The sequence below is a fragment of the Rhincodon typus genome, chromosome 16, assembly GCF_021869965.1.
Source record: "Rhincodon typus isolate 14 chromosome 16, sRhiTyp1.1, whole genome shotgun sequence".
Taxonomy (NCBI): Eukaryota; Metazoa; Chordata; class Chondrichthyes; order Orectolobiformes; family Rhincodontidae; genus Rhincodon; species Rhincodon typus.
In genome coordinates, this window is record NC_063347.1 from 30228559 (window position 1) to 30251411 (window position 22853).

At 38.2% G+C, this 22853-nt stretch overlaps 1 protein-coding gene across 2 annotated transcripts in view; it reads left to right on the forward strand.

Moving 5' to 3' along the window:
* slmapa (sarcolemma associated protein a) overlaps positions 1–22853 on the forward strand; it is a 254138-nt gene that overhangs the window by 179669 nt on the left and 51616 nt on the right. The window contains exon 13 of one of the 2 annotated variants that reach the window (XM_048606409.1): positions 13368–13430. The exons of the other annotated variant lie outside the window; for it this stretch is intronic. Within the exon in view, the coding sequence (XP_048462366.1) occupies positions 13368–13430 (63 nt within the window). The remainder of the gene's footprint in view (positions 1–13367; positions 13431–22853) is intronic. 2 annotated transcript variants of the gene reach the window in all.

Below are 22853 nucleotides of genomic sequence, written 5' to 3' on the forward strand. Positions count from 1 at the left end.
GATCATCACTCCCAGGAACTTGATGCTCTCGACCATTTCCACCTCAGCACCATTGATGCAGACAGGGCTGATACTACCTTTAACATTTCTAGTTAGTTCTGGATGATGGGTCTGTCCCTTAGAATTTATCTCACTCATTAGAATAAGCATTGATTCTGTATATTCTAAAATGTTTTCTTAAATATTTGCCACTATATTTTTGTTGGCCGATTCTTTAACAGATTTGCCAATCCACTTTAGCCGGCTCTGTTTTCATGCCTTTATAATTGCCCTTTTATAAATTTTAAAACTAGTCTTCAACAATGTAATATTCGATCATATTATGGTTTATACTGTCAAGGGATGCTTTCACCGTAAGATCATTCATTAATTCCATCTCATTTTCAGAATACCAGCTCTAGTTTATCCTGTTCTCTAGTCGGCTCCAGAATGTGCCATTCCGAGGAACTAATCTGAAAGCATTCTGTGAACTCCTTGTCTGGGTTACTTTTGCCCATTTGACATTTCCAGTTCACGTGTAGATTTAAATCTCCCATGATAATTACCATGCCTTTCTGACAAGTTCTCATTACTTTTTGATTTATGTGCCTCACAACTGTGTTGTTATGTTAACTGTGAGGAAATCTGGACGCTATTTCCATGAGTGACTTCTGCCTTTATCATTTCTCATTTCTACCCAAACTGCTTCTACATCTTGATTTCCTGAGCTTAGGCTATTTCTCTGTATTGTGCCAAAACCTTTATTACATGAAGAGCCATGCCTCCACCTTTTCTGGCTTCCTGTTATTCCTAAATGTCCTATACCCTTCAAGTTTTAGGTCCCAAACCATATCATCTTGCAGTCATGTTTATGTAATGGCCACCAGATTGTACTTACTCATTTCCATTTGCGCACTCAGTTCATCTGCTTTGATTTGATTTGAATGCTATGTGCATTGACATACGGAGCCTTTACTTTTATCTTTTTATTCTCTTTATAAATTCTATCGTTATCTATTGTTTGAGTCTCAGATCTGTACACTCTATCCCTTCCTGTCATGGCCTGTTTATCATTTCCCATATTAATATCTTTCTCTTTGGCCTTGACTTTACTCTTTGATTTATCACATCTTCCCAAATTTGATCCTTGGCCCCAGTATCAATCTCTGCTTCCCTAGTTGTGCTGTTGGCAAGAACACCAACCCCAGCATGGTTCACATTGAGCCCTTGCCATCTATCTAAATTCCACTTTTCCCAGTACCAGTGCCCTGCAAACTGGAATCTACTTCTCCCGCACCAGTCTTTTGAGACAGTCTTTTGCACTACGCATTATCTTTCTAATGGGATTTGTCCTATGCGAATTTGTACATGGTTTGGGTTATAATGTAGAGATTATGACCTTTGAGGTTCTGCAGTTTGACAAAGGGAAAAATTAAAGCTGTCGATTTTTGAAATTATGAATAATTTTAAAGCTGACAGTTATTCAGTGGAACCAGTTGAGTTCCAAAGCAACAAATAGAATCAGCTCAGCAAGGATTTTTTTAAAATACCATTGTGCAGTGGAATCTCATTATGAATGACTGCCTGAGTTCTAAACCTACTAATGATTCTGTTCAGCAGGGATTGTTAGGGGGACTGAAATCTTGTTTATGTCACCAGTTTCATGAACTGTTGAGGGGATTGTGGCTTTTTAAAATGGATTTTCAAGGACTGATTGTTTATTTTGACAGAATTATGCGCTTCTCAAAGACTTTTCAATGTTACTATAAGGCTGGTGAGTTTTATTCATAATGGATACTGGGTGAGTGGATTATAGAGTCATACAGTCATAGAGATGTACAGCATGGAAACTGGCCCTTTGGTCTAACTTGTCCACGCTGACTAGATATTCTAAATTAATCTAGTCCCATTTGCCAGTATTTGGCCCGTATCTCTCTCGACTCGACTTATGTAATCTGTCATGCTCGGCCTTCAAAAGTTTAGTTGACTTATCGTTTGTAGCCATTAGAAGAAGGGAGGGAATTTGGGGTTTTCAGTACTGATTCTGTGAAAGCACTTCATAATTTCATTTCAAAATGACTTGCCTCTGATTTTACAATTTTGCCTCTTTTTTTTTACTGGCATTTCAGTGCATTTTAGTTCTGAACTGTCAAATTTATTTAATCTCATTTTTTTTTTCAAAATATGGTTCCCTTCTAGCTGTGCTATCTATAAGAACATCAATTTCTGGACTTCACCAATCTTTGGTCTTTTTCACCTTGTTTTTTTTTTTATTCATTAAATTTATCCTGTTGTAAATTAGTGAAGTTTACTTTCTATTTCTCAGCCATCAAATTTCAGCTCCATTTTAAAATATTGCTGCTCTTTGACTAAAGCTTCAACCTAAATATTGGGTTATCTTGTGTATTTCTGTCTTTTAAACTCGGTAACGTGAGCGTTAAAACAACTTAAAATAACCCCAGAATTACCATCTGATAAGCAGATTGGATAATGTTTCCTGGACCCCATTAGCATGCAGATTAACCTTTAATGTACTGCATCTAATTTAGGTAATGTATAACACTTGATTTTGGAAGTCACACAAACAGTAGTTCCCATTACATAATTGATCATAAACGTAGAAATGTACCTTGTATATTTTTATGTCATTTATGCTATCCACTGTATCTTTTCACGTTAAATATAATATGTTCCAACATTTTCACTTGTTTTTCTTCCTTTTCACGTGCTTTGATCATTTTTTGCATTTGGCAGTCCTTTTCAAGTCCTTTCTGATTGGTGCTCGATAAACATAAGAAATGTTGTTTTAGGAACATATAATTCAGAGTGGAAGTCAGCTGTTAAATTTTTCTTTATCATTTGTGGGTCCTGGGCATCACTGCTGACTCACAATTATTGTCCATCTCTAGTTGCCCTTGAGAAGGTGGTGGTGAGCTGCTTTCTTCAACCGTTGCTGGCCATGTGCTGTAGGTTGACCCACAATGCCCTTAGGGACAAAATTCCAGGCTTTTGGCCCAGTGACAGTGAAGCATCAGTGGTATGTTTCCAAATCAGGATGGTGAGTGATTTGAAGTGTAACCTGCAGGTTGTAGTGTTTTCATGTATCGATTGCCTTTATCCTTTTTAGATGGAAGTGTTTGTGGCTTTGGAAGGTGCTGTCTAAGAATATTTGGTGAATTTCTGCAGTGCATCTTGTAGACAGTACACACAGCTGTTACTGGTGGAGCGAGTGGATGTTTGTGGATGTGGTGCCAGTCAAGGGGGCTGCTTTCTGTTGGACAGTGTCAAGTTTTTTTGAGTGTTGTTGAAACTGAACTCATCCAGGCAAGTGGTGAGTATTCCATCACACTCCTGACTGTATCTTGCAGATGATGGACAGGCTTCGGGGAGTTAGAAAGTGAATTATTTGCCACAGTATTCCTAGCCTCTGACTTGTAACCAGTGTATTTTTGTGCTGAGTGCAGTTGAGTTTCTTGTCAATGGAGCCCCCAGGTTGTCGATAGTGAGGGATTCAGTGATGGTAATACCGTTGAATGTCAAGGGCTGGTGGTTAGATCATCTTTTTGTGGTGATGGTCATTGCCTGACATTTTTGTAGTATCAATGTTACTTGCCACTTGTAAGCCCAAGCCTGGATATTGTTCAGATCTTGTTGCATTTGAACATGGACAGTATCTAAGGAGTCATAAATGGTGTTGAAGATTGCACAATCAACAGCAAAAATCCCCATTTCTGACTTTTAACGAGGGAAAGTCATTAATAAAATAGCTGAAGATGGTTGGTCCTAGCACACTACCGTGAGTAATACTCCAACAGAAATGTCCTGGAGCTGAGATGATTGACCTCAACAACCACAATCATCTCCCTATGTGCCAGATATGACTGCAGCCAACAGAGAGTTTGCCCCGATACCCATTGATTCCAGTTTTGCTTGGGCTCTTTGGTGCCGTACTCAGTCGAATGCGGCCTTGATGTCAAGAGCTGTCATTCTAATTTTGTTTGTTTGTTTTGATGAGCACGCATAGGGATTGAAATGCAGTCATTTTTCTGAATGTTTATAACTTGGTTCCTCCCGTCCTGTGCAGACAGCAGCCATCCTTTGTGGGATTTGAACACTCATTTCTGGGTTAGTAGTTTATGCCTCTGGATTATTAGTCCAATTACCGATGATACGTTTCCATAATTATTAGTCAACTCGGGGACCTAAAGTTATTGATTGTAGTACTGCAAATGTGATTATATGGCAGTTTTACACTGATTTTGTTTTTAATCTATGGACAAGAGCTCAACACGGAGCTTGTTGAATTTTGATTATTTAATATCTGAAGTTGAGATCTTGCAACACAGATGCAAGAATCTTTGCTTTGGCTTATTGTATAAGTCAGTGACCTGCTTGAATATTCATTCTAATATTACACTTTATACATTTTCAAATGAATGTCCAAATCAATTTTTTACACAGTAACCATTGTATCACTTCATAGTGATGCTTGATTTGTTGACTGCATAATAAAGAATTTAAATTTATACATCTCTTTGTGTTCTCAAGAGGCCTTGAAATGTTTCATTGCCAGTTAAGTAATGTTGTAGTGTAGTCATGATTGTAATGTAGGGAACGTGGCTGCCAATTTCTCACAGATCATCGAGAAGCAAGCAATCAATCAATCAAATAATATGTTTTTAGTGAGGTTGCTTGAAATGTAAATATTGGCCAGGAGGATACTTGGAGAACTGGTCTGCTCAAATTTGAAAAATGTTCTGGGATCTTTTGAAGAGGCTGAACAGCAGCATCTTCAATACTGCAGGAACCTCTTGGTTCTCCACTGAGCCACCAACCTAGATTTGCTCAAGTCTCTGAAGTTGGGCTTGAAACTTCTACCTTCTAAAGCAGAATCGCTAGCAATGACTTAGAGTCATTGAGTCATACAGCACGATAACAGGCCCTTCAACCCAACTGGTCCACGCCTACCAGGTTTTCTAAACTAGTCCCACTTGCCTGCGTTCAGCTCATATCTCTCTAAACCCTTCCTATTCATGTACACATACAAATGTCTGTTAGATGTTGAAATTGTACCCTCCTCTCCCACTTCTTCTGGCAGCTTGTTCCATATACACACCACTTGGCATAAAGAAATTGCCCCTTAGGTCCCTTTAAAACCTTTCCCCTCTGACTTAAAACTCAATGCCCTTTAGTTTTGGACTCCCTCACGCTGGGGTAAAGACCCTTGCTATTCACCTTTATCTATGCCCCTCATGATTTTATAAACCTTTATGAGATCACCCCTCAGCCTCCTACGCTCCACGGAACAAAGTCCCAATCTATCCATACAACTCAAACCTTCCAGGCTTGCTAAAATCTTGCAAATCTTTTTTGCACTCTTTCCGGTTGAATAACATCTTTCCTTTGGCAGGGTGACCAAAATTGTATGCAGTACTCCAAATGTGGCCTTACCAAGGCCTTGTACAGCTGTAACATGACGTCCCAACTCCTATACTCAGTGCTCTGACCAATGAAGGCAAGCATACCAAACGCCTTCATCACCACCCTATCTACCTATGATACCACTTTCAAGGAACTATGAACCTGCATGCCTAGGTGTCTCTGTTCGACAATACACCCCAGGGCCCTACCATTAACTGTGTAAGTCCCGTCCTGGTTTGTCTTGCCAAAATACAATACCTTGCATTTATCTGAATTAAACTCCATCTGCCATTTTTCAGCTCAGACTCAATTGGTGAAGATCCTTTTGTACTCTTAGATAACCTTCTTCATTATCCACCAATCTTGGTGTCATCCGCAAACTTACTAACCATGCCTCCTATATTCTCAACTAAATCATTTCGGTAATTGACAAACAACAATGGACCCAACATCAATCCTCACAGCTGGTCGGTCAGTCTTCACTTGAAATTTATGACTCAACAATAATAAAATATCTGTAGCAATTTAATTATTAATTTACATATATATTAAAGAAAAGCTTAGCTGTGATTGGAATTCATGCCCGTAAGTGCATATTTCCAAATTTGAGTGAAATATTTCTGTCAACATTGCTGATTTCAAATTGGCATGTCCAGTCTTCTCACTCAATTTCACTCTTAGAATATGGATACAAACCTTTGCCACTGGATGGCAGTAAGGAACAGTTTCTGATAGTTCTCTGATTTTCCACCCATTTGAGCTTTTGTGCTTTTTCCTCAGGTATTTAGAATATGAATTTTTTTTTAAAAAATTCATCGGATAAATGACATACCTATCAGTTTTGAAACTTACCCCATTATACAGCCAACCATTTTTACCAGTTTGTGTTATTGTCAAAGAAGACTTCATAGAAACATAGAAAATCTGAGCAGTAGTCCATTTCGCTCTTCAAACTTGCTCTGCCATTCAATATGATATGGCTAATTGTCCAACTCAGTATACTGTTCCCACTTTCTGTCTGTACCTTTTGATCCCTTTAACCCCAAGAACAATATCTAACTCTTTCTTGAAAATGTTTAATGTTTGGTGTTAACTGCTTTCTGCGGCAGTGAATTCCACAGGCGCACCACACTTGGTGAAGAAATTTCTCCTCATTTCATTCTGGAATGATTTTTGACTGGACTCTTGGTCATCAGGACCATCCTTCCTGCGTTTACCCAGCCGGGACCTGTTAAAATTTTAAAGATTTCTGTGAGATATGCCCTCGTTCTTCTAAACTCCAGGGAATGTAGTCCTAACTAGTCGGCTCTCGCTCTCTAACATCCGCAGATAAGGAGACCACAACTGCATGCTATACTCCAAGTGTCATCTCACCAAGGCCTATACAATCCAGCAAGATGCCCCTGCTCCTATACTTGAATCATCTCACTGTGAAGGCCAACATACCATTTGCCGCCTTCAACCCCAGCTGCATCTGCATGCGTACTTTTAGTCACTGGTGTACAAAGATATCCTGGATTCATTGCACGTCCCTCTTTCCCAACATGACACCGTTCAGATATCTGTCTGCCTTCCTGTTTTTGCGACCAAAACCTCTCATTTATCCACATTATACTTTATCTTCCATGCATTTGCCCACTCATTCAATATGTCCAAAATACACTAAAGCATCTCTGTATCCTCCTCACATTTTGTGTTGCGTGCAAACCGGAGATAATATATTAGTTCCTTCATCTAAATTATTAATATATATTGAGTATCTGTGATCCAAGCACTAATCCCTGTGATACCTGACTAGTTACTGCCTGCCAGTCTGAATAAGAACCATTTATTCCTAGTCTTTCTTTCATGTCTGCCCATCTGTTCTCTATCCATGTGAGTACACTACCCCAATCCAATGTGCTTTAATTTTACCGAGTAATCTCTTTTATGTGGAACCTTATCGAAAGCATTGTCCCTAGTGTTAGAATTATTAGCATCATATTGTTTGGAAGCATCAAGATAAAGCCTTTTTATTAAGTTCATATAAATATTGATTCTGTCTGCAGTACCATTGGAATTTATTACTATTCTCTAATCTAGCAGTACTAACAGAGAGTTAACGGTGGCACGGTGGCTCAGTGGTTAGCACTGCTGCCTCACAGCACCAGGGATCTGGGTTCGATTCCACCCTTGGGCGACTGTGTGGACTTTTCACATTCTCCCCATATCTGTGTGGGTTTCCTCTGGGTGCTCCGGTTTCCTCCCACAGTCCAAAGATGTGCAGGCTAGGTGAATCGGGCATGCTAAATTGCCCATAGTGTTCAGGGATGTGTAGATTAGGTGGGTTTACAGGGGAATGGGTCTGGGTGGGATGCTCTGTGGGTTGGTGTGGACTTGTTGGGCCAAAGGGCCTGTTTCCACACTGTAGGGATTCTATAAATTAACAGAAGGTTGCAATTCATAATTTTGATCTGTTATTTTAGTGAGCATTCTCCCACTTCACTTTCATTTAACATTTGAACCAGTTCATTAGTTGAGTTTTTGCTCATTCTTTTGCCATCTAAACATTTGAAAGACAGTTCATAATTCCTACAAATCCAAGAATATCCTTATATTTCAAGCCATCTGTAAATTATAATGCTTCTCGTGACCAATAAACCATAATACTCCTGTAAAGATCATTTAATCAAGTAGAGGCTGCTAATATTTTCCAAATCTCTGCAATAGATTATCAAATAACTCCGATTCTACGAGCTAAATTTTGGTCTTCTGTCTAGTCTGCTATCAGTAGGCTCAAAGGGAGAAGCTGTCCCTGTTTTGACTGCCTGCGGGACCCAGGGTTGTATCTGTCTTGTATCAAGCAGCTGCCTTCCTCAGAAGTTGCTGGCCAGTTTGAGGGCCAGCAGATTAGCAGTCTCAGCAGTACCACGAGAAGTGGCAACCACTGCTCAGCTTACGTCTGGAAGCAAAGCACTCCATAGAAGGACTGCACCCTCCCATCCAAGTGAATGCCCTCACCATCCCAGAAACAAATGAGGGAATTTCTGTCTGTATCGCCATGACACCATAACATGTTTAGGACCCTCCCCACCCCACCTCTCCTCAAGCCTGCTGGGAGGCCACCAAGACTGAAATACCAGCAGTCTTTCCCCAGCTGCAATGTGGGTGTATCTACAACAAACGGACTACAGCAGTTCAAGAAGGCTGCTCACTAGCACCTCCTTAAGGACAATTATGAATAAACAATAAATGTTGGCGCAAATGAATATAAAAATGAATCAGGTTCATGAGCATGAGCAAAATTATAATGTTTTTCACTAGATCATCTTCTTCTTCTATCACAAAATATACTTCATATCCTTGTACTAAAATGGACATTACAAACTCGTTGCAATAATGATATTTAATTTAAACTGCCATCAGTAATATCAAATTTGTAAAAAAAAAATCAAAATCAGGTATTCAGTGTTTCTGTCAGCCCCCATTGTAACAAGATTGTGGAAACAGAAATACAACGAGAAGTCAGTTACAGATGACATTTATGCCCTCGCGTGAATTTTAGAATTTGAACTGACACACCCAAATAATCCATAGAAGCAACTCATCACAGGGATATTTTTCAAAACAAAGCACAACAGTGACTTATTCACTGGTTAAAAGGAAGCATTGTATCCCAAAAACCAACTATTCACTCATTTGACTTCTGCGAAGAACTTTGGTAGTCGTACCCACTGTTGGAATGGAATAGAATTCTTAGAAGAATCGGTTTGGAAGAAGCATAAACTGAGTTTGCAGTAGACATTTCTGGATAGCTTATTCCAGAATGGAGAAAGGGAGGTCAAGAAAGGGACTGGAGAAATCAATATTGGAATGTGTGAAATTTCAAGAAGGGTGCAATTTAGAAACAAAATTGACAATATTTGCCAATTTTAGCCAAGAGCCGGAAGCAACACTGACCCACTCATCAACATATCGGAAGAAAGAGGTCAAGGGGAACACTCTGAGGACTTGACCTCCTTTGTAGCTTGTAAATTGTTCAAGCATGTGGTCATTGCAAACCTATGTTGAGCATTTAAAATTATCTTGCAATCATTAGCCTTTTAAATCTGGTATATAAATGCATTCATGCAAGCAATTAATCATAAAGTATTTTTAACATAAATATTGAAGTTGATAACAAAGTACAAGATATACAACTTATTATTCAAAATAATATTGAGATCAAGCAAGTTTAATTTGGGGAATGAGCAGGAATGAGAAGTAGTAGTAACCATTGTAAAATATTTACTCCAATTTGTGACATGGAGAGCACATTTTTTGTGAGACTGTTGTAGAAATGATCGACTGAGTATTATGCACCTTTCAAAATCCTGACTATTCAGTTTCTGTACAATATCGCACCAGAACACATCATCGTATAAGTAAACCAGATCATCCTGTGTATGGGGAGTAAGTGAATTGCTGAGCTTGTGTAAAGTTGCATTGTTATTTTGGCAGTTTCTTTCTATCCAGTAATCGTTTCACATTTGCAAGTTTTAAAGTCAATTAATCTTTGAAATATGTATCAATAAATTAATTGTAAATTTTTGTACATATATTGTTACACAAGCAAATGGTTAGTCATTTTTCAAGTTCTAAGGTTTTGGAGTAGATCTGTAGCTTGGGTTGTGGGTGTTGAGGTTGGTTGGCTCGCCGAGCTGGTTTGTTGTTTTGCAGACGTTTCGTTACCATGCTTGGTAACATCCTCAGTGCAGCCTCCAATGAAGCGTCGGTGTCTTTTCCCGCCTGGTTTTTAAACTCTGGGGTCCGTTGAGATGGATTGCCTCACTTCCGGGTTTCCTTCGTAGTGGAATGTATGTGGGGTCAAGTTCAATGTGTTTATTAATAGCATGCTTCGTGGAGTGCCATGCTTCCAGGAATTCTCGTGCTTGTCTCTGTCTAGCCTGTCCCAGGGTCTTGGTGTTGTCCCAGTCGAAGGCGTGGTTCTCCTTGTCCATGTGGATTGAGATGAATGAGTATTGGTCATGTCTTTTTGTAGCCAGTTGGTGTTCATGTACTCTTGTCAGTTTCAAACTAACAGAGTTTAAAAACCAGACGGGAAAAGACACCGACACTTCATCGGAGGCTGCACTGAGGATGTTACCAAGAACAAACCAGCTCGGCAAGCCAACCAACCGCAACACTTTTCAAGTTATTAATAGCTGTCAGTATATTTCAAATTGCTATTAGGCTAATTCAAATGGATTTATTTTTCAAATTAGATGTTGTTTGTCTTTTTTTTTTCCCTTCACTGGCAAAATATATTAAGATCATTCTTCTGTGGTCTGCTACATCAATACGAAACCTGTCCCACCAAAAACATGCAAATAGATTTCTCTAAGTATGCAAATGATGTCCACCTTTCAATAGTATACATGTACCTTTTAAGGTTTGAAACAATAGACGGATAAACCACTCATGTTTTTAAATTCGATTCTCTTTCATTTTTGAGAAGATTTCAATACAAGATATATTTTTAATAGTTGCAGTTGTTATTAACACTCTATTTATTGTTCTTTCCACACCAATTATGGAATCATACAGCACGGAAACAGATCCTTCAGTCCATGCCGACCATAATCCCAAACTAAACTCGTCCCATTTTCCTGCATTTGGACCATATCCCTTTAGACCTTTCCTATTCGTGTACCTGTAAAATATCTTTTAAATGTTGTAACTGTACCTGCATCTACCACTTCCTCTGGCAGTTCATTCCATATACGAACCACTCTTCATGTAGAAAAAGTTGCCCTTCAGGACCCATTCAAATATTTCTCCTCTCACCTTAAAATTACGCCCTTTAGTTTTGAACTCTCCAAAACTAGGGAAAAGACCTTTGCTCTTAACCTTATCTATGCCCCTTTAGATTGTAAAAACCTCTAAGGTCACCTCTCAATGTCCTTCATTCCAGTGAAAAAAGTCACAGTGAAAAAGCCTATCCAGCTTCTCTTTATAACTCAAACCTTCCATTCCCAGCAATATCCTGGTGCATCTTTTCTGAACTGTATCCAGCTTGATAATGTCCTTCCTATGGCACAGCAACCAGAAATGGACATAGTACTGCAGAAGAAGCCTCACCAATGTCTTGTACAACCTCATCATAATGTCGCAACTCCTATACTGAAAAATCTGAACGATGAAGGCAACTGTGTTAAACGCCTTCTTAACCACCCTGTCTACCTATGATGGAAACTTCAAAGAATTAGGTTCCTGAATCTGAACACTTAGGTCTCTCTGTTCGACAACGCTACCCAAGGCCCTACTTTTAATTGTATAAGTTCTGCCCTTGTTTGTTTTACCAAAATGCAATACCTTGCATTTATCCAAATTAAACTCCATTTGCCACTCCTCAGACTATTGACCGAATCGATCAAGATCTCTGCAACCTTGGATAACCTTCTTCACTGTCCACTATACCACTAGTTTTGGTGTTTGTTTAAAATAACTGTCAAAAGCGGACCCAGCACCAATTTGTGTGGAACACTACTGGTAACAGACCTCCAGACCGAAAAACAACTCTCCACCACTGCTCTGTCTCCTGCCATTAAGCCAATTTTGTATCTAGTTGGCAAGTTCATCCTGAATCCCATGTGATCCAACTTTACTAATTAGTCTATCATATGGAACGTTGTCAAAGGCTTTACTAAAGTCCAAGTGAACAACATCTACTGCTCTGCCCTTATCAATCTTTGCTTCCTCAAAAAACTCAATCAAGTTCGTGAGACAAGATTTCCCTCACACAAAACCATGCAGACCATCCCTCGCTTCTCCTAATGCCTATAAATCCTATCTTTCAGAATCACTTCCAACAACTCCTTCACCCCTGAAGTCAGACTGACAGGTCTGTAGTTCCCAGTCTTCTCCTTACATCCCTTTTTGAACAAAGGTACAGCATTTAGCCACTGTCTCGTCATCTGGCACCTCATCTGTAGTTATAAATGATATTCTGAATTATTCAGAATTGGTATTTGTATTTACTCTGAGAAGCCCCAATAAATGGCAAAGCAAATGCGGGTTTGCAAGTAAAATGAAAGCTGCGCTTCAAAACAAAAACCTGCACCTAATAATGCAGCTGCAACTTCAGTGCTGAGTGTCCACTCTTTACTCCAGAGGGGGTCTTGCGCTATATTTATTCTCTCCTTTGCCCTTTCCTCTGCTTCCTCAAAATTAAGCTACTCAAAAATAGGACTGGTAATGCATGCATTAATGTATTAAATTGTTGCAGCCAAAGCATATTCATGTGTGTCTATACGTGCTTACTTTTGTCTTGGACTGTCACAGAATATACTGCATTAACAGTCCTGTTCTGAAATACTTGAGCTAATGCAAAAAGTGGTGGTTGGTAACTGTAACAATCCTGTTTTTTATTTAAACCTTTCTTTATATTGTGAAACGTACTTAACTTTTGGTGATCCATGATTGAACAGAAAACCATTTCAAAGAAGCAGCACTAATATCACTCCCAATAAGTTGAAACTAAAAATAATTACAAATGAAGCCCTGCATCAAAATTAAGGTAAAAAAATATTTCAGCCAGTGCCAGTCATAGTTGACAGTTTTGTCACAGCACTTTTCCACAGTTGGATATATGTGTCCACATGGCGGATGCCTTATGAGTTTAGCTACAAGGAGCAAAATGTATGAATTTTTGGGTCATGTTCTTTGTATGTAATTGCCCAAGTCGTTTACAATTGGAGAAGATCCTTCTGGCTTCAAACTATTATTATTTATTTTAGGGAATTTAATTTAAATTTTGAATGCTAAATTTAGCGCACATTCCCAGTTTTAAAAACAGATATGAGCCAGCACTTAAAGTGATAAGGCTTTTATGTTGGCTTCTGTTTCATTCTCATGCGGCCTTTCTTGCTTTTCTGTGTTCTATGTTTGCTGGCTTCTGTTTCATCTGCACTGTTCTTCTGCCTGTCTTCTGCTTCACCCCACCGCAGACCTCTTGGCAGAGGCAAGAGCTTCCAGCAGAAAACATGAAAATGAGCTGGATCATCTCAAGTGTAAGTATAGGGTGTATTTATTAATTTGCTGGCACAATAGAAGCCTCCTTGATGTGGTAGTGGTTGATGGCCATTTTATGAATATAACTTTCTCTCAATTCTTTATTTTTAAAAATGCTGAACTGATATGGAAAACATACAAAATTTCTGATGAATTATTAGAAATCTGAGAGTGTATACATGTTCTGTTATATACTCTATAAACTTTCATTTTTCTATGTTAATTTTGATATTAAATCTCTCGTGCAAAGAGTTTCATGGTTTATTATGACGCAAAATGAAGATTACATTTTGATTTTCCACAGTCATTACTTATATTAGTTATGCATGATGGTTACACTGTATTGTCAACTATTCATTTAAAACCATTTGTCAGATATGAGATGGTAACCTTAATAAGACAATTGTGATTGTTCTGATTGATGCCAGCAGAATTCATTTAAGGCCCAGGACCATTAATTGGCCCATCATATCTATGCTCACTCTTTTCTAAAGCAATCTGAAACTAAATATAACTTTATATTTTTATCTGTAAATAGTCATCTAATTTTATCTTAAAAGCCGGAATACTCGTTCCTGATGGCAAAGAACTTGCCATAATGAAGCATTCCTTATTCCAACACTGCGTAAAGAAACTTTTCCCAAAACTTGTCATTAATCTTGGTGACTATTTCAAATTGATTCCCCTGGGTTACTTTTTCGCTTGCAAGTTCTAGTCTCCTGAATTTGATTTTTACACTCTCTGGATGTAGCAATGGGATGTCTGTCAGTATCTTGGCTCTGGATGAGAAGGTCCATGGGCAATATTCTCACTTTGCCACCAACTAAAGCCTTGTGGGGGCAGATGGTGTCCACTGAAAGTCTCACGTCCTTTCCTCCCATACTCTCAAATAAACACCTCCCTGCTGACTAATGCACCCTTAGGTTCCAGCAACATCCTTCAATTCTCTGAAGCCACCAGATTTTACTTGGCCAGCGAACATAGGAACTTAAGTGGTGAGGCTACTGATTGAATGGGAAGCTCCTGGGCAGCACTTAAGTCCTAATTGGTGCTTGCTCCAGTGAACCTTCTCACTTTTGGAGTGCGGAGTCAATTGCCCCTGAAGTGGCTCACTCTCACACTTTACTGCACACAGCACTAAATCCTGGTCTTCAATTTGTTGTATAAAGTGAAGGATACAAAAATTGAAGCTCTGCCCATTCTAATATATAATATAGCCACTGGGTCGAGCATGAGCAGATTGTAGCAGAATTTCTGGGCTTTTTTGCCAATTGCAGTCAGGGAACTACAGTTGGAGCTAGTAAGTGTTGAGACGTTGTCTTCTGGTGGAGACGCAAGTATCTTACTTGCCCACTAAGGCTACCTTCTGTTATCTAAGACGAAAACCTCTTCTGCTGAGAATTAATAATGGTGCACTACAGAATACCAAACAGTCCCTTAGACTAGCATTGAAAAGAGAATTGTTGGAAGCTCTCTACCACAAGCCATCATTGGTTGATACTCAGGCATGATATATTATAGCCTGATTGCAGCGGATTCGATCCATGAGAAGGAATCCAAACAAATCAGAAGAGAAGGAAAGAAGAGAAATTTTCAACCCAAAAGTGAGTGTTACCACTTTAAGTCATTGCCATTTTAAGAAAGGAGAATCCAGTCATTTGGCTTCTGAATTCGAGTAAACAGAGAGCAGCAGACAGTGCAGCCTGCTGGAAGCATTACCCACAAAGCTGACCTGAAACTGTAAGAAGGCTGTTCTAAGTTTTGTTAAAAATGAGCCAGACAAGAGAAAGTGGCACTGAAAAAGCCAGTTTGAAGTGGAGACAGTGATGTTTGGGATGACGGCAGCAAAACTAAGCCGGGAATCAGCAAGAAGCAATGGGATCTTGTGCTCTAGTGGCAAGTTAAGTCATCAAGAGAGAAAAGGTAAAAGTCTTAGTTACACTACGCATTTTAGGCTGGAGAGCTTGGAAAATCCATAAAACAGTACCTACCATTAAAACATGCATTGTTGCAGTTGCGGACAGACATTATACAGCCAGAGAAGAAACATAACTTAAAAACAAAGCCATGTTTAAAAATTTTCAAAACCAGCAATATGAGTAATAGAATTATTTGCAAGTCCGTTGCATAAGAAAATACATCGTACAAGCAATTTAGAGGTGAGGAAAAGTCTTATTTAAAAATATGATGTATTTTAGCATGAAAAGTACGAATCACAATTTTGTAGGGGGAAGCAATGCAAATGAATCCAAGAAGGGAAAATGGCATGAAGCCTCCATCTGATTTATGTTAAAGAGAAACCAGAGTGAAATTTCTGACATATTAAGAAAATTAGGACTTAAAAACAGGCTTTAGAGCTTTCTTGCAACAATATTGCTACTGGACAGAATTTGGGAACTAAGCAGTCGTAAAAATACAAGACCTTTTCAGGAACGGACATTAAAACAGGATCAATTTTAAAAGCAAGAAGCTTTAAGAAGACAAGATATGGTAAGAGTAGAAACTTTAAAGAACGTGACACTAACATTTGCAAAATAACATCTTTAACAAGATGAGACTTTTTAAAAGTCCGGAAGCAGTAAATCACAACAGACGACTAATAAATACAAATTAAAACTTTATGAGAATAATTTGATAGAGATCAATTGATATCAAGAATTAATTATAGATTGAAAAATAATTATAAAGCTTTGAAGATTTTAACAAGTTTATAACAGTTTAATTTGGAAGTTTTCTGAATACAAGGACAAGCTTACAGAACATCAGTTTTAAAACAATATTGAAATCATACAGATTTTAAATACTTTCACAGGAATAAGTTTTTAATCAACGCATTAAGAAGAAATGGAAAAAGACATAATACTTCCTAGCATGTTCCAGATTAGAGACACTCCTAATAGAGAGAAGCAGTCTGAGATGTTGAATTGCTTCAAAGTTAACCACCTTAACCACAGAATTTAATACAGTGTTCCATGCAATTGGTTCATTAGCAGTTCATGCTACAATCACCAGAAAATGAAAGAAGACCAATACCTTCAGCGATGTTATAAAAACTTTTCATAATTAGTCTAATTTAAGAACAAGTAGAATTCTTTGACAGGCAAGATTCAACAGAAGAGTCCAATTTCCAGGTGAATCTGAAGACAGTTATACAAATAATCAATATTCATGGAGCTTTACAAACAGATTTGATAAGAGTCAAAATTGTTCTTGGCATTTCTGATCAATCTTTATTGACTTTTGATAGTCCAAGGAAAATGTAATTTTAAAAATAGCTATCTAAGTCATCTTTGAAACAGAGACCAGGAAAATTCATTGGCAAATCCGATAAAAATAAAACCTTGTCTCAGAAAATCTAACAGGACCTGTCAATTTTATAAAAGTGTGATATTGGCAGGAGTATCACATGCATGGTTTAAAAGATTAAACTACTTTTTCCATCATGGTCATTGAGAAATCAGAGGTTCCGCAGATTGTTGATGGCACTGGTCCATTACTCTATGTCAATGGTCAAACAAGTTCTCAGCAAAAGATACGCTGCGATAAAGGATTGTCCAGAGGAGAAACAACCAAAAGATTAACATCAAGGGCAACCATGCTGAAACCAATGACCTATCTATCAACCTAGTCTGAAACAAGCATATTCTGGAAGAATTGTCAACCCAACTGTTCACTTGATGTGAAGTCAGACATGGGGGTGGGGGGGTGGGCTGGAGACAAGTGGTAAATGTAACACAGATGTTCAAGCCTTTGTATAAATTAAGTGGGAAAAGGCTTGGCAGACATATGTTGAATAAGGTAATGGACCTGAAATAGCTGATCTGAGCTAAGCTGAAGCTCTGCTGATTCTGATTTATAACAAAGCCACTGGTTGGAGCAGCGAGCAGGATTTTTGGCGATTACTATCAAGCAGCTACAGTTGGAGCAAGTTGGGCATAGTATTTTCATAGAGATGCAAGTGTCTTATCTACCTCTACATAATAATAGTTAATATGCCTCAGTGTTAATGTAATCTGTATATAGTTATTGAGATGTAATAAATTATCTGTTACCTAAGACATGAGCCTCTTCAATTAAGAGTTATTTGTATAAATCCTCTGCTACAAACTAATAAACAGCCCCTGAGACTAGCATAAAAAGATTGGTTGCAATAATCTACCTCAACCACAAATGGTTGGTATCCAGGCATCATACCATGGTAGAACAAGATTATTTTCCAAGCTAATTTTATCCTGGACCTTCAAAGATGATTCACCACAAACTCCAGTCCTCTTGGATAAGTTCAAGCCTTGAATACAGAAATTTCAGGGCAGTATACTAGCTTAGTTTGCTTCCTTCTGCCAGTGTGCTTGTATTTTCCACCTTTTCTAGCTCCTTGTGAATTACAAGCCATAACACACAATAGGCTGTATAGGTGATCTGCTTTCAGGCTTTTTTGCCATCCTGATAATGTGATAGTTCGCATTGATTTAATTTCTCCTTCACCTTTTTGATTTAGTCACTTGACTGCCTCTTGACTTTTTTCACAGTGATATAAGAAAAATCATGAATTTAAATTGTGGAAAACTGGTATAAACTGATGCCTTGAAACTACAGTAAATTGCATTGGTGTACCAGTTAACAACATAGAGGCAACAATTTTATTAAGTATCTATCATGTTTACCCCAGGAAATTAGATGACTGAAACCATAGATTTCTTTTATTGAAGAACTCCTAAGTAATCTTGAAATTAAATACATAGCAACCTTTTAGTAAGCTTGGTGATTTCTGTTACTTAAATGTCTATTTTACCTCATTATCGGCAGTGAAATCTAAGCTTCCTTCCAAACCTGATCATGTCTAAAATTGTCTGTATATCTATCTGACTCCTATTTCCTCAAAGTAAATCTACTTTTTGGGGATTAAAGTGCAATAATGTTATAAGATTGTGAAGAAATTATTGAGAAAGTGAAATACTGGGTTTGTAGTTAACATTTGCTCCAGTTACTGCAACTAGTTAATAATTAACTGCAGTTCTGAGCGGACTCGAAACGTTAACTCTGTTTTTTCCCCTCACAGATGCTGCCAGACTTACTGAGCTTTTCCAGCAACTTTGTTTTTGTTCCTGATTTACACCATCTGCAGTTCTTTTGGTTTTTAGTTAATAATTAAGGTTAGGTCACACGGACTGAATATGGTTGAATATGGGAGTGTAAAACCATGTCTATTTATTTTGGAATAATTCTTTGAAAATGGGAAATAATTGTTTTGAAAACCAAGGATTAAATGATGATGGATTACTGGAGTTTTTGAAAGCATGTAGCTTGATACTCATTTTAAGTACTGTTTTCATAGCTGCTGGTTCAAGCAGTAATAGATGGTTTGCGAATGAGATGGCACCAAAAGCTGTATAGAAATGGAAATTCAGCAGGCAACAAGTAGCTGATGGGTCTGTGAATTGTTGACCAGTTATTGATGACATAGGCCTTCTACCTACCAACAACTATTTGATTATTTCCCAGATGGCTGAAGTGCTTGAGGATAAAACAAAATAGGAAGAGGCCATCCACAGGCTCAGGAGCTGTCTCTCTTTTTCCGCAGCAAAAAATACTTTAAGCCTGAAGGAAACCACTTTATTTTCTTTCAGTTGCTGTATGTTTTGACTTTCAATTAATGTCAGAGAACTTTTTTATAAGCATGAATCAGTCTCTTTGTGCCTCCTGCAAACAATTAAAAGCATGAAGAGAAGAAAGATCAAGAAGCAGCATTCTGATCCACAAAAGAATTATCTCAGTAAATCCTGTGAATATGAACCATTCACCTTCTTTTCCAGTCTTTGCCTCTGCTGATAACACCTAGTCTTTTGTCCAGTTTGTGTCTGTCTGTGTGCATATGTAAGGGGATTAGAATTTTAACCAATAGTTATGTACCAACAGTTCATAATTGTTTACCTGTAGCTAGAGTCTATTGATTTGTATTAAATAGTAATTATTGTTAAATGCAGAAACCTTGTCCATGTTTTTTGTCACCCTGGTTCTGAAAATCGGGTAAATTGGGAATTCTCATACTTGTTAAAATCTTTAACTTTTGTGATGATTTGGGGGAATAACGGGACTAGATTTCCAGAGCACTACTCCAATGAGGTGTGACAGGAGCGATGGATCAAATAAGATTCTCAGGATGTGATGTAGAGTGATTGATAGTGAAATGGAAAAAAAAAGTTGATCCCAATAAGATACTTTGGACAATGGCTTGATAATTTGCTACATCTGTGTTTATTTTTCCGTTAGTAACCTGTTTTATCATTGGAACTGAATGTATGCTGAAAGCACTAATCTCAGTTCATCTTTGATAAGGGTAACCCATATATTCCCTGTGCAATGGTTCATGTCTTCTCAATGTAATCTGACCTGACTTTAACCTCAAATCAGTAGCCAGAGTTCATATGCCATAGGAACAAATGGATTTCCTGTAAAATTAGCATCTGGGATTTTTTTCAGTATAACTATACATTGAAGATAACTTCTTTGTAATACATTTTGGATAAGTAACTTCTGTTGGAATTGAAAATGTTGGCCCCACTCCATCACGAGATTATATCAGATGCAGTTGCCTACATCTTAAATTTCTGATGTTTTTCTTAATCTGTTAAACTGTCCTCAATGAAATACCTTTGGTTGCTAAAATTCCAAAGAGTTAGCAGTGTATTTTGAGTTTCTGTGGTATAGATATGGATGGTATAGATGTTTTCAACCAACTTGTTCAGAGGGGCAGCTCAGTTGTTAGCACTGTTGCCTCACAGCGCCATGGACCCAGTCTGCATTCCAGCCTCGGGCGAACTGTCTGTGTGGAGTTTGCATATTCTCCCAGTGCCTGTGTGGGTTTCCTCCAGTGCTCTGGTTTCCTCCCACATTCCAAAGATGTGCAGGTCAGGTAGATGGGCTATGCTAAATTGCCTATAGTGTTTGGGGATGTGTAGGTTAGGTGGATTAGCCATGGAGGTTGCAGGGATAGATGGGTGGGATGGTGAACCTGGATGGGATGCTCCTCAGAGTTGATGTGGACTTGTTGGGCCGAATGGCCTGTTTCCGCACTGTAGGGATTTTATGAAGAGATGTTATTACATACCTCTAGAGCAGGTTGGACTTGAACCCCAGCATCCTGACAAGAGCCTTCATGACCGTTTAATTATATTCTTAAACTTGCATTCATATTTTTAACTTTACCATAAAAATTACTGATGGTCACTTTCTTAAGCTAAAACTAATGTGTTATCAAACAATGGCTAAGTAACTGTTTTTTGTAAGATTTCTGAGATTGGTAAATGAAATGAATACAAAATAACCTTTGTTCACAAACATCAAAGAGGCTGATATTTTAGGATGGAGATACCCAAAATACTTGTCATGTCTTACACTAAAACTAAGAAAATGTTCAGCTGGAGTTCAGGCTGTAATAGAGGGAAAAAATGTGGTGGATGCTGTGAAATGAGCACAGTGTCAATCACAGGAGAAAATTATTTTCATCCCTACTTTGCTGTGGTACAGGCCTGAGTTATGTATTTTTGTAAAGGTAATGCAGTCCCAATTGCATATCACCACACATTAATGTCATTAAAACTGGCCCACAATTTGGCCTGGTCAATATGACAGACATTTCTAAAAAGCACAAAGGAAATATTCATTCTCTGTTTTATAAAATATTTAAGATGCACAAAAGCTGCTTGGCAGTAGACAAGCTGTGAGAAATGGAAATATTTTGTCTTATTCAACTTTAGAAAGCTAAATGTATGCAGGTGTCTAGCCAATTTCACCTTAGATCATCTTCATCACCACTCCAGATAAATGTAACCAGCAATTGCAGATGATGTCACTGGCTGTACGCCTGAAGGCAGAGGGGATAGCTGGAAGGATTTAATGATAGGCTTTCACACTTTGACAGGGTGATAAAAGTTACTTAAACTGTTCAAAGTAGTTAGTGTCCTTATTATAGTTTAAATAGTACCATTGAATTTGACGCCTTTGGTCGTGCAAATTGTTGTCTTCAGGATTTTGGAACTTGAGCAGCAGCTACATTACTATGGAGTATCTGTGAAGTTAAGAGTTTGTGCATAATATTGTTGCACAGCGAATGGCTTAACCCCTCTAATAATTAAACTAAAACACCAGCCCCGATCTGTTATGACCGGAGTAGGGTTCCCCTCTAATAATTACACCCTAAACACCCAGAGAAGCTCACCTTTCCCCTCATAATCTAGTAAGAGTGGTTAAAAGAAAGAAAATCCCTGATCTCCACTTTACAAGTAACAAGAAACAATTTATTTATTTAACCCAACAATTAACAAAGTAACAAAATTATTAACAAATTAACAAAATTACTAACAAACCAACAATTCCCCCTTAGACTACTAACTACTCACTTCTCTGTAACTGGTCTAAATTCTACTGGAATGCTGTTTAAATAAAGACAAGTTCCACTGATATAAACCCAATTAATAAGAAGCAATAAATTATAACTTAATCTCTCCAAGCTCGCGTAGACTGTCTTCTGGAGTCTTCTGTCATCTCCACTCTCTTCACAAATGCCTTTCTTCCATTAATTCTGCCGTCAGGGATGTTTTATCTCAATGATTTCTTCAACGTGGACTTTGAGCTAAAACACCGTGGTACCTTTGATTAATTAGATGGGCTTTCTCTGAGAGCTGAATGGTGCTAACTCTGGTAGGTGGCAGTTGTCTCTCTTCTGATGGCAGTTGGCTGACTCTGATTTTCCAAATGCTCTCATCTTATATACCCATAATGACATAATCAAATTTTTACAATATGATTGGTTCCAGATTGTCAACACCATCAGATTAAAATTCAGTTGGCTTTGAATTGCTAAGTTTGGTTTTAAATTAATTGCCGAATTCAGGCTCATTGTTGCAACATCAAAACAAGACTGCTGTTTTGCCTGTCACCTGTAAGGCTTTTTTGATACACATGTTTCACTTTTTGAGGCTCTCTGTACTGTCAACTACAGCTGCTGCTCACATACATACAAATCTGCCTCACATTTTAACTTCCTACCTTCCACTTCACAATTACTGTACCCAACTTTGTAACAATATGTTTCTCCTCCTTCTTGGGCAATTCCCAAGGACTGAGGTTGACTTTATTTCCACTCCAGTGTTGTGGCTCCTGAGAGATTGATAGTCAAATACTGAATGCAGACCACCTACCAGAGGTGGGGAAGGTGGTGTTTGAAAAAGTGGGATGGGACGTATGGACTTTTGTACACTCCTTCCACAATTTGTTTGACCTCCACTTGGGCATGTCAGACTTGCACAAAGTTGTTGGAACTTTCAAGATTGCTTCTTCTCCTGATTTGGATATTAAATGGGAATATTGCATTACTTTTCAGTTGACAGTCAGCAGGCCTGACAACTTCTGTAGCTGAATTA